Source organism: Lathyrus oleraceus, chromosome 4 (assembly GCF_024323335.1).
Source record: "Lathyrus oleraceus cultivar Zhongwan6 chromosome 4, CAAS_Psat_ZW6_1.0, whole genome shotgun sequence".
Taxonomy (NCBI): domain Eukaryota; kingdom Viridiplantae; phylum Streptophyta; class Magnoliopsida; order Fabales; family Fabaceae; genus Lathyrus; species Lathyrus oleraceus.
This window is the reverse complement of record NC_066582.1, coordinates 488,050,769-488,063,213: the sequence shown is the minus strand read 5'-3', so window position 1 is coordinate 488,063,213 and position 12,445 is coordinate 488,050,769. Positions and strand designations below refer to the sequence as shown.

General features: G+C 35.7%; 1 protein-coding gene across 1 annotated transcript; it reads left to right on the top strand.

The window, feature by feature from the left end:
• Positions 1-7,105: 7,105 nt before the first annotated feature.
• Positions 7,106-11,108, top strand: LOC127076511 (protein XRI1). The gene is made up of 9 exons (XM_051018178.1): positions 7,106-7,290; positions 8,028-8,086; positions 8,169-8,291; positions 8,630-8,778; positions 9,860-9,923; positions 10,027-10,120; positions 10,206-10,246; positions 10,323-10,415; positions 10,505-11,108. The coding sequence occupies exons 1-9, from the start codon at positions 7,268-7,270 to the stop codon at positions 10,774-10,776; spliced, it is 918 nt and encodes a 305-aa protein (XP_050874135.1). The 5' UTR covers positions 7,106-7,267; the 3' UTR covers positions 10,777-11,108.
• Positions 11,109-12,445: the final 1,337 nt, after the last annotated feature.

Genomic DNA, 12,445 nt, shown 5'->3' with positions numbered 1-12,445 from the left:
ACTAATAAAAGCGATGTGAAAACCACTTATCAAACTCCCCCAAACTTAAATTGTTGCTTGTCCTCAAGCAACAAAGCTTGCTTATGCAAAATTTTGGATCGAGAAGTTTAGTGATGGAAAATCTTATGAAAATGAAGCTATCGGTAATCATACATGAGTTTTCGTTTAGATTGGGTAAGATCTAGTTCTCTCGATAATCATTTGATACCAAAGGTATTTATAAGGACACTAACCATAACGAGACTACGAATCTAAGTCTCCCTTTTAGACACAACTCCAATTATGATTTATACTTAAGTCTCATTTTTTGTTTTTTCCTTCCCTTTTCATTCAGACAATCAAATCAAGGCATTTGGATTTATTATAATTATCACAAACACAAGACCGACCGAGAATTTTTGTTTAGACACCATTTATTTTTTATTTATCGATGAAATTACACACTTTTATGTGTTTATTTATCGTCCACTTGGACGGAGTTTTGGGTTCAACCACCGTTGGGTAAAATAACCGGGTGACGGTTACACAACTTAGAAGATGTAGTTTCCTTTTACCTCATTTTCATTTTTTCGGTGCTAAAATTATTGATTTATCAACCAATCATACATGCCATGTGAATCTAAATTATATCAGACTGTCATGATAAACTAATTAGGGAGTACTTCTCAGAATTCGAGTACTATGGTACAAATCTACATATTGGTGTCATATCTTACTTTGGGGAACTTAGGGTGTTTAAGTAATACCTATTTTGTCAAACTTTCTCGGTGTCCCTGGACTTAGCCTCTCATCCCTCTAACTCTAAATACTTTCCCAGTTTCCTCATGATCAAATCTTTTTAAATATTTTTTAACAGTCCTAATGTAGGATTTTTTTTTTGAAAAATGGTCTTTTTGAAAGAAAAATTAACGAAAACAATTAAAAGAACAAAAAGCAAAAACACACAAAATAGAAAAAGCAAAATAAAATTAAAGAAATCTCCCCTAAACTTGAACAAACATTGTCCGCACTCGGGAGGGGGGAAACACAACATAAGCTCCTGCAACATCATCTGCACATCATCCAATACCACACCATGTCTCGTTTGCTCCTCTTTCATTCCTTGGATTTCAGATTGCACCCATCCCCACCTATCACAATTTTCATTTGAAGTCCTGACTTTGTGTTGGGTAGGATTAATAGGTGGTGGAACAATGTCTTCCTCCATAGAATTATCTGCGTCATGGTTAGAAAAATCGGGGTCACCCTCCTCCTCAGATGAATTACCTGGAGTATGGGCGCCCGTCTTATAGAGCCAATTACTTATGACACCAACCTTTACTTTCCTAGTGTTAGGCAAATGAATAATAGATTTGTTGCGGATCATCAACGTGTAAGTGTTTCTGTCAACTGATATAACACCTTGATTTACAAGGGCATCCATATCAATCTCATATTTTCCCTCTATAAGGCGGTCCTCCGCCAAATTAAACTCAAGCCTAAGGTGCTCGACAATTTGGGTAATCAAACCCCCACCGAAATTCCTCCAATGGCCGCACGAGCAACCCTCGCCAAATAATTGGTTACGAAGGTGACAAAATTAACTATGTCATTTTGAACCATGAAGTATATAAAGAAAAGTTCCATTTAGGTGACCCTACCGGTACTATCCCCTCGATCAAACAATGTGTAGACAATGTCCTTTTGGGCGTATCAGAAACAACGGTTTTGGATTATTAAGGCATTTTCCCCAACAATAGTATAAAAGTGATCACTAGTAATTTCGCCCTAAAAGTTCTTAATAGGAAATTCTTTTGGGACATCTCCAGACCCTTAAATAGGAAATCTGAGAATGTGTCCTAAATTCTCAGCATTTAACTCAAAATTTTGATTAAACAGTCGAGATTTGAGACTACCATAATAGTACCTCGTTCAATCTATCTATTTTTTTTCTTCAGTAATTTAAAATCTAGAGTGCTCAAAAGTTCGAGGGTAATGCGCTCATAAGTGGGCGCGTCCCTTTACATAAATTCTAACAAACCAATACTATTAAACATCCTATCAATCTCAACTTTTAAACCTAGAGTAGAAAGAGTTTATTCACAGATATACCTCATAGGGGCGAGCTTCCGCTTAATCAGAACATAATACCTCTTTGCTTGGACGCCATACTCAAAGACAATGGTGTGGGGATTTGCATCTATGGTGCTAACTCTCTTTTAGGCCTTGGTGACTCAACTTGCTTTCCATTATCACTTCTTTTTGGTGCCATTTTTTAGAAAAGTTGAGAAATTTCGAAATTGTTTTTTTGGAGATTTTGAACCTGAAAATGTATTTAGAGTGGCGAGTGATGAAGCTTTCATGAAGGTGGTTTGGATTTACTGGTGGGAGTAAGGTAAAGTTTGAAGCTTTTGGTTAAGTTTTAATGGAGGTTCTATGAGTTTTATGGAGAGAAAACGTGATAAGATGAAGATGGAAGGCTTAAGAGAGAGAGAGAGATGTGGGTAGAGTGGGTTTAAAAATATGATTTGGGAGTTTTAAAGAGAGTTAATGGGATTGATTTCATGAGAGAAAGGTGGGTGGGGCTAAGAGTTTGCTTGATTTTTTTTAAAATTGAATTTTGGGGTACTGCTACAACCGGTCGTAGTAGGTTGCTGGATTTTGCATGGCTGTGGTTTGGAATTAGGGTTTTGGGTGGGGGGCTGCTTCGACCCGTAGTCGGTGCTACGGTCCCCCGTAGCAGCTCCCAGGTTTTTGTATGGTAATTTTGTTTTTCTTGTGGTTTCGTCGGGTTTTTTCGAGTGCAATTTATGTATCGATTTTTTTCTCAACTTTGACCACCTGTTTCACTTCCTCTTCATAAGCCTTTTTATTGCTGAAAACAAAAATCAAACAATAATAACAAAATAATTAGTACGAAAACCGTGGGTTGCCTCCCACATAGTGCTTTGTTTAAGGTCGTTCAGCTCGACCTCTTTGACCCTCAACTCAGGACGATGCTTCTTTCAAAATTGAGTCTCTAGATTTTCCTTTGCTACTTTTGGGCCCCAACCAATTCTATTCATCCAAACCAATACATTATTTTTCTTTTTTCTTCCTTCTTCTATGCAGAGGCTCATATTTTAGGTCCAATTTTTCATGGACCTCCTCTTTCACTCCTTTCTTCTTCTTAGGTTCACTTGTTTCAGCTCCAATCAGAGTTTTTATTGCTTAGTTTCGTCACTTTGTCTTGCAAGAGCTTTAAAGCTTTGGTTAGTGGAAATGGAATTTGTCTAATACTTCCTTATAAACCTTAGCTTCAATGTTTTCTTTATCAATTTTATCGCTATCAAGCAAGCATTCCTCCAAATCATCGGTCGGAGGAGGCTTTGATGCGCTCTCTTGAACACAAGCATCAATTAATCAACTAAGAAACAAGGACCCCTCAATGAAGGATTTTTCATAAGTTTTGACAATATAAAATCGATTCTATCTCTTACCTCAACAATCAACTTCCCCGTCTTGACATCAATGATGACCCCCTGTCGTATCTAGGAAGGGCTTACCTAGGAGTATCAGGATTTGGGAATCCTCTTCGATCTTCGTGATGACAAAGTCTAAAGGCACATAATACTATCACACTCTCACCAAAACATCCTCTAACATACCCACTGGGTATTTGACCGATCTATCTTCTAGTTGCAGAGAGACATTTATTGGTTTCATCTCACCCATGTCAAAAGTTTTTCACATTGACAAGGGCATCAGGCTAATGTTGGTTCCTAGGTGACAAAGTTCTATCTCAAATTTCATTGTGCCTATATGACAAGGGATAGAAAAATCCATCGACTCCTTAAGCTTAAGAATCACCATATTTTGAATCATCACACTACTATCAACAATCATAGCCATTGTCTCATGGTTCTCTAATTTCCTTTTGTTAGAAATAATTTATTTCAGGAATTTGACATAAAAGGGAATTTGAGTTAACGCTTCGGTAAAAGACAGATTGGTGTGGATCTTTTTAAGGAGTTCCACAAACTTTTTAAACTAGGCATCCACTTTAGCCTTTACAAGCCTTTGTGGGAATCCGATGTGTGGTTTGTAGGGATAAGGATCAACATATGATACCTCCTTATCAACCTCTTCAACAACCTCATTTTCAGGAGGTGTCAGTTCACCCTCCCCAACCATTCTCTCTCATTATAACTAACCACTTGCTTACAGCTTCAGGTTATCATAATACAAAATTTTTCGTTGATTATTGTTCACAAAGTTAACATGGTCTTGAATGGATTCTCTGACGTGAACCATTTGAAATCATTAGCAGCGTGCCTATTTATTCTGCATATCTCATAATAGAGAGTAACGGGGGCAACAAAAGCAATATGGGTAGGTGGAATAAGCGCGTGAGGAGTGATGCTCAAACTATCAATTTTCTAGTAGAGATCATTTACCTTTATGTTCATATGGTCAAACACACTCATTTTATAGAGTCCACCGGTCTTAAGGGTAGATTTAACGGCGACTTGTCACACTCTTCCCCATGAGTCGTGATTCTTATCCATCTCTTTTATTAAATTATATGCCACATCTTGGGGGATATTCATTAAGGCTCCACCAGAAGCCGTATCTAAGGCCATCCTTGTGGAGTAAAGGAGACCATTATAGAAGGTATGAATAATTATCCATTTTTCAAGCCCATGAAATGGGCACAATCTCAATAAGTCCTTATAAAGCCCTCATGCGCCAAACAAAGATTCCCACTCTTCATGTCTAAAATTATTAATCTCATTTCTTACTTGGACCGTTTTACTTGGTGGAAAATACCGCGCAAGAAAGGCAACTTTCAATTAAGCCCAAAAGGTTATCGAATTGGCGGACAAGTATAGAAGCAGAGCCCGCGCACGATCTCTTAATGAGAAATGGAATAACCTTAGGCGAATTTCGTTTTGGTCAATGCCATTAGCCTTTACAATACCACGATTATCAACAAATATAGAAAGATGTAGGTTCGAGTTTTCTGAAGGCAACCCTGAAAATTGGTCCGGTGGACCATACCTATCAAAGACAGTTTGAGTTCAAAATTGTTTGCCGCAATCGACAGATGTACAATACTGCAGTGCAATTCCTCTTCAGTAGGAATCATATAATCCTTAAGAGGCTTAATGCTAACTACTGGTTCAACCATCTTTTGTTGTCTTAGATTTCAGCGTCTTTCACGTAAGAAACACTTGATATCATTCACAGATGCGACTAAATTCTCAGAAGAGCGAGTTCTTCGCATACAAGGACAACAAGAAAACTACAACAAAGAAGAAAAATAAAACTCTAGTCTATACCGTGACTAAACAAAAATTCAATATCAAGCACAGTTGGTCCCCGACAAAGGCGTAATGTACGACTGTGCGAAGTCGTAAAAAGAGTTATCGAAACACACAGAGATCAAATGTTTGATTACCAAGTTTTGTTCTATCTGTGTATATCTAGAGTGACCAAAAATTGGTGTCTTGTAAAACAACTTAAATAGAAAAGAATTTTTGGAAAAATAACTTAAATGACAGACTAAACTAAGAGGGTTTTGCCTGCAATAGAAATGAGAGATCCTTTCTAAGTTGTGAGCTTAACAAACATTGTGTGAGCAATATGTTGCAAGTGTCTAGCTATAACTCTACCTTTGAATATATGCACACAAAGATAAATAAAGGGCATGCTCCTTTACTGAAATCAGTCATATTCACCATACTATTACTACAAACAAAATAATGGATTTAGAACTACTAAAAACCTGACCTAAAGCCCTAACATAATTGAAGAAAAGAGAAATGAGAGCTTGAGTATTGAACTTGGTGCCTTTGTAGAATATCAAAATGTCATATGCATATAAGATATGAGTTGGAAAAAACAGGTGCTTTTTTTCCCATCATTAGCTTCAAGGATCTGTCTAATACAAGTTTTGAAATGCCTTTACTAAACGCCTCTTGTGCAAAATAGAAAAGCAAAGGTGATAAAGGATCACCTTGTCTAACCTCCCTAACACACTTGAAATAACCATGCAAGATCCATTGACAACCAAAGAGAAACGAGTTGAGGATAAGATGGAAAAGATCCATTAGTAAATTTTGGTGTTAAAATCAAACAACTTCAAAATTTTGAGCAAGTATTCCTAGTCCAAGATATCAAAGGATTTGTTGACATCCACCTTCAAGATAACCCAACAAACCTTTTTCATAAATTAAACATATAAAATCTATCCAACTTTTTCACTTTTTATACTTGTTAGAACAACAAAAATCTTATATTTCTACGAGAATAAGAGGTAGTCATCCATTATTACTAATTTCAAATTATTTTAGCTTCTTTATTTCATAATTTTTAAATTTTTATATAAAATTTATAAATTTAATAAATTTAGACGGACAATATAAAATAATTTTACATTTTCGTCTAATAAAAATACAATAATTTTCTCATGTTATTAAAATCATTCTAAAATAAAAATATAATACAATAAAATATATGTCGGTGATTGATTATCAGTAATAAATTATTTTACAATGACATTAATATCATATTTTCTCTAAATTTATTTTAAAAACATTCCTGAAACTAAACATAAATAAAATTGTTAATAATAATATTTCAAGAAATATTACTAAAGGTGTAACTTTAATTCTAATTTTTTTTGTTTTTTCCTACTAAAAAACAAAAAATGATATCTTAAAAACAAAAAAAAAAACCAAAAAAAGGATAGTGTAACGAAACACAGTAACTAAAGGAAGTGGGTCTCGCAAATTAATAAAACCATGCGCTCATTCTGCGTATTCCGTACTCTCTATCTTCCCGTAGATTTTCGTCTTTTTTGTTTAACTTTTCTTTTTCCTTCTTCTTCTTTTAACTCAATTATTAATTCTTAAATGACAAAAATATATATAGAAAACAGCAAAAAATAAAATAAGGTTCGTGAAACAATACACAGTACAGCGTTTTTTGCACCGTGTCTTTTCTTCTGTTCAGTGGATAGTATATTAATAATAATAATAATAATAATAATAATAATAATAATAATAATAATAATAATAATAATAATAATATAATTTAATTTATTTTTTATAATAATAATAAAATGCAGCACAAAACACAAACACAAGACACATATAAACGGAGTGTGGAGTATGTGGGAATAGCGAAACCGATCTCTCTCTGTAACGGTTACTTTTGTGCCTTTTTTTTCTCTTGTAAGAAATATATATGAAAACTCTCATCTCATCATTGACTTCATAATCTCTTTCTCGTTGCTGCTCAGTTAATGGATTCTAACAACAATCACAAGTAAATCATTCCCATTCTTTTTTTTCTTTTTTTTTTTTATATATTTTTTAATATTTTTTTTGTTGGATTGATTTTGTAAATGTATTTAGATTGTTTGAAGTTCTAGGTTTGATCTTGTTTGAGACATGATATACTGTGTTTTTGTTTGATTTTGTTTCTGAGAAAAACTGTGTTGTTTTGTTTTTAGGGTCTTTTCTATGTTTCATCAAATGTTGATAAAGAGTTCCAGTTGATTCAGTAGTTTTTTTTGGTTTGATTGGATTTTTTTTCCCATCATTTACGCCCTTTTTGGCTGCTGTTTTTTTTCTTTTCTTTTTGTCTTTTTGTTTTGAGCAGTTATTTTTTCTGACTAATTTTTGCAGTTGTTTATTGACTAATACAATTAATGGATGAAAGAAAAACTGATTACTATGCTTGTAACTTCTGATTTTGAATCTGATGGCTCAGTTTCTAGGTTCATGCTGTTGATTTTTGTTTGTCTATGGTGTTGATTTTGATGTTATAAATGTTGTGTGAAGATCTTGTATATCGGTTTCTGTAGCACCGACACCTCTGAAAAATGTGTGTTTGTGTCACTGTCGGTGTCCGTTAATTTGTTTGTTTTTTCAAATTATTACCTGTCGACTTGTCGATGTCGGTGTGGTGTTTCTGGTGTGATGCTTTTGTGTTTGAAATCACTTGTTAATGTTGCATCACAACTATGGTGTTTACTGGTATGCTCTATGATATGATTGTAGGGAGGCATGGGATTGGCATGGAGAGGATTATTGTCTGCAGAATACAATCCCGAATTTCGGTAAGTGCATCGGTAATGCTAACTTTAAGTTCATTGTTCTATACCTAAAGCGGCGTTTGAGAAAATTTGTTGTTTCCAATAGATATTTCGGAGGAGCTGTGGAATGATGTGCCTCAAAATGGAGAAGATCTTTCCTACATGTTTGATGCTGAAACAACTCCGATTAAGGCTTGCGGTGATTTGGCATATAGTGTCAATAATGCAGGTAAGATAAGATAAGATAGTTCTTTCGGATACAGTTTTGTTCACATTGTCTTTTGAATATATATGGAACTTAGTAAGTTGACTCATTTTCCTTTTCTAGTGTTGTTAAATAGCGGCGCTATAGTGTAGCGGAATGCCGAAATTCGAACAAATCACTATTGTTCTGCTCTATACACATTAGTACAAACATAGTTCTGCTATACGCGTTAGTACAAGCACTGTTGTGCAACGGAATTTGAACAAATCGTTATTTTCTCCGATCTGCAATTGACAACATTGTTTCTTTTACTATTATTATTAATTAACTTCTAATGCCAAAATAAATATGGTGGATTTCAGATTCAAATTCAAGTTATATTCAAAAGGAACAACTAGAGGATGGTAGGGAGACTTCTCAAGTTAAGAGGCGGCGGATGCTACAATTCGACAGCCAAGAGAGTGACAATTCTCTTTCCAACATGGAGATGCCTGCACCATGTTTTAAAAATGTCAGTGCTTGTTAGTTTTTTCAGGATTATCTTATCTTTTCACACTTACGGAATGTTCGATGTTTATTGCAACATGAAGAAGAGTTAAGAAGTGCAGATTTTTGTCCATATTTGTGCTAAACTGCAGTTATGTGAATATATTACCTTAGTAAATTATATTAAATGTAGATATTATGTTCTTGATTAGAAAAATACATAATGTCTTTCATTGTCATAACTAGTGTTGTCAAATTGCCGTATATAGGGATCCCTAGGATTTGGAGCCCCGCAGGCGAGATTCTTTCCTTTAGGGATATGGAGAAAAGTCTCCCTGAATGCCCTGCAGGGATGGTAATCATAAACCTCACCCAGGCGACGGTGTAACCATAACCACTAGAAACTCACACTCAACTGTGAGGGTCCGAGTTTGAACCCGGGCGACGGTGTCCAATCTAACAATATTGGTTTTTGCGAGTTGAGCTAGGACTTGCGGCCAAAATATGTATTATTATTAAGTTAAAAAATTACCAAGTAATCCATAAAATCCTTATTAATGTATATTTAAATTAATGATTATGAAGTCCCCGCAGGGCGTTACGGGGACAAGAATGAACCAAGACGGGGAATGGGCAGAGTACTCCCCACCCGTAGACATCCCTATTCTCGAGGTCACAATGCCATGTTTATATGGCTGATTTTTAGCTTGTTGCCATAATTTGCCATCCACAATTGATGGCATTGGTCACAACATCCCTGTTCTCTTGCCTGGCTTATCTTTTCTGATGTTAGAATGATAATCATCTTTACTTGTAACGGAGTCTTTTTCACTTATCCACTGCATGTTTACTGTATGAGCACAGGACGACTTGAAACATTTGGGGTGATGGATAATCTATGTCGAACTTTAGTTTGTTGATGAAGTTGTTTGGTTGGAATCTTGTTAATGATATCATACTAGTATTACTTCTTTTCTCGAGTCCTTTTTGTGGTCATGAGTGCGTGTGTCCCTCAACAGAGGGAAGTCTCTTTTTGTCTTTATTTCGGCTAACAAAATTGGTTCTTCTCTTGCGTTGAAGTCATAATTAATAAATGTTATGTATAGGGGAAAGACGACTCAATGAAGGATATTTTTCCTGAAGTGTCACAATGGATGTCCGGTGCTCCAGGTCTGCCTTTTGCTCTTTTCTTTCCGTTCACAATGGATGGTTGGCTTCCGTAATTTTAATTTGATTATTTATTTCTGATCCTTTCCATATTTTTTTTACGTAGAATATACATTGGAAAATGTAGACCTTGAAGCAACTGAAGGGTGGCTTACTGAATACTTAAATGATGCTGAGATGCAATTCAGTCCTGAAGATTTGTATGCTTCTCCCAACCGCCGATTTTTTTTTCCTTTACGGTTGGTTGGTTACACTATAATCTGATACTTTTGTTACGTGAAACAGGAATTTCTTAGGAGCAGATGATGTCCATATTGATGTTGCAGGTAGATTACATTGTTTTCATAACTGTTTCCTCTGTATAGATTGAATTTTATTCACAAAAATTTCCTCCTCCCGCAGAGTTATGTAACATCACACCATCGCATGAACAACATGAACAAAATGTGGTTCCACCGAATGTCATTGGAGTCTCTAAAAATGTTGTCTTCAAAGGTATAACAATTTCGGTACCTGGAATTCATAAGTTTTTGAAGACATTTGTTGTCACAAACACAAATTAAGATTTTTGTTTTCATGTATAGGTAAGAAATCTTTTATAAGGACACCGACAAAGCTGGCTTCTACTGTGGCATATCCATTTGCTTTCATTAAACCAAGTGGTGCCCATGGAGATGTTACTCTGAAGGAAATCAATCAGCGCATTCTGACCCCTCCTTCAAAATCAAAGCAAAGCAGTGACGATCCGTCCGCTTATCCTAAATCTGCCTTCTCAGGAAAGCCTGTTGTTGGTAAAACAAAAATCCGCACCGAAGGAGGAAAAGGCAGCATCACAATTATGAGAACCAAAGGCTAAGTTAAGTGTAAGTGTCTAGTACTAAGTACCACCTATGTCTCACAAAGTCACCTATTACTATGTTGGTTGCTTCATTTTGTGTAGATGCTGATACTGCAACTTTTTACACCACCTTAGTGTTTGTTTTCTTTCTAGTTGGGTCTAGACGTTATTGCGCCGTTCTTTTGGGGCCACGTGATTTTGTTAAGTTAAGTCTGCGACGAGAATCTTAATATTTTTATTAAGCTCTTTAGTCCTCACAAACACTCTGGCTCTATAGTCTATATGACAAATTTTACTAAGCTCGCGCTTAGCTTTTGAAATTGAAACATAAAAATCGACTTTTCTTTCTCCATTGCATTTCCTTTGTAACAAATTTGTCTGAAAGAGCTGTATGTGAATGTGTGATATTCTTCTTTTGCATAGTACTTGTAATGCAGAATGTAGGGTAAAATGGATGGAATAGTTTTATCAATGCCAAAAGCCATAAGTTGTTATGGCGTGATGACATACTATCAATGCCAAAGGCCTTAAGTTGATGACAAGATATGTAAATGGGCATAAATTTATTTGCAAGAAACCAGTTTTTGAATTCAAATTGAAATGTAAACATATATTTAGTTTCCTTTGGAAAAAAGTGTTAAATTAGTTTTATTTTTTAAAAAATTGATTGACCTGCTGGACATGCATGTTTAGCCCGAAGTTTTTGGCAGACATAGATAAAGTTTTTGGTTCACACTCTACTCTAAAACACAGTCCTTAAAACCTTTGACTAGGCTACTTTTCAAATCATAAAGGGTTAAATGTTTGGCTAATGATGGTAGGATTTACATCTCCAATGATGTGATATTTAATGAGCTTCGCTTTCCATATAGCTCCCTGTTTGCTTCTCCTTCAACTCTCAAACTTCCTCGGCCAGGACCAACTTCATACCAATCCCTCTCTCATTTTCGTCCTTCAACACCACACCTACTTCTTCATCCTACATAGGTGGTGGAGTATATCCAACCACCTCTTCTACAGGTCTACCTCAACCTCAAGCACCTAACCTTACCACAAGCCGAACCTCTAAAAATACCAACAACTTACCTCATTCCAATTCCAACCAATCCTCCACATCTCATAACATGTCCTCCAATAACACCACCTAGAATTCCAACCATCTTACTTGATTCCAACAAATCACCCACATTTCATAATATAATCGATCCTAATGTCCCAAACAACATTGTTTCCTCACCACAACCATCAAGTTATCACACAAATCTAATTGCATCCTCCTCAAACACTCCCTTTTCCTCCTCCTCCTCACACTCATCTATCCAAACATCTACCGTTAATTTACTTCCGCCGTCTAGAATTCATTCTCAAAACACTCCATGACCACTAGAGCCAAGGACGGCATTGTGCAACCAATGCTCCATCCCACACTCCTCATAACTGAACTAGAATCTACATCCTACAAACTGGCTCTTAAAGATCCTAGGTGGTTTGCTGCTATGAAAGCTGAAAATGCAGTCTTGATTAACAACAATACTTTGGAGCTTTACACTTCTACCTACAATTAGAAGTGCTATAGGTCGCAAGTAGGTGATAGAAACTGATTCTGAATAGAGAATAATTTGGATTATTGAGAATTTTGTTGGAGAGTTCAAAGACCAGAATATTATGCTTACAATAGTTATAGGAA

Coding starts and splice junctions, on each gene's coding strand:
- LOC127076511 (XM_051018178.1), top strand. CDS start 7,268: ATGGATTCTAACAACAATCACAA. Junction 7,291..8,027: donor GATTCTAACAACAATCACAA/GTAAATCATTCC, acceptor ATATGATTGTAG/GGAGGCATGGGATTGGCATG. Junction 9,924..10,026: donor ATGGATGTCCGGTGCTCCAG/GTCTGCCTTTTG, acceptor TTTTTTACGTAG/AATATACATTGGAAAATGTA.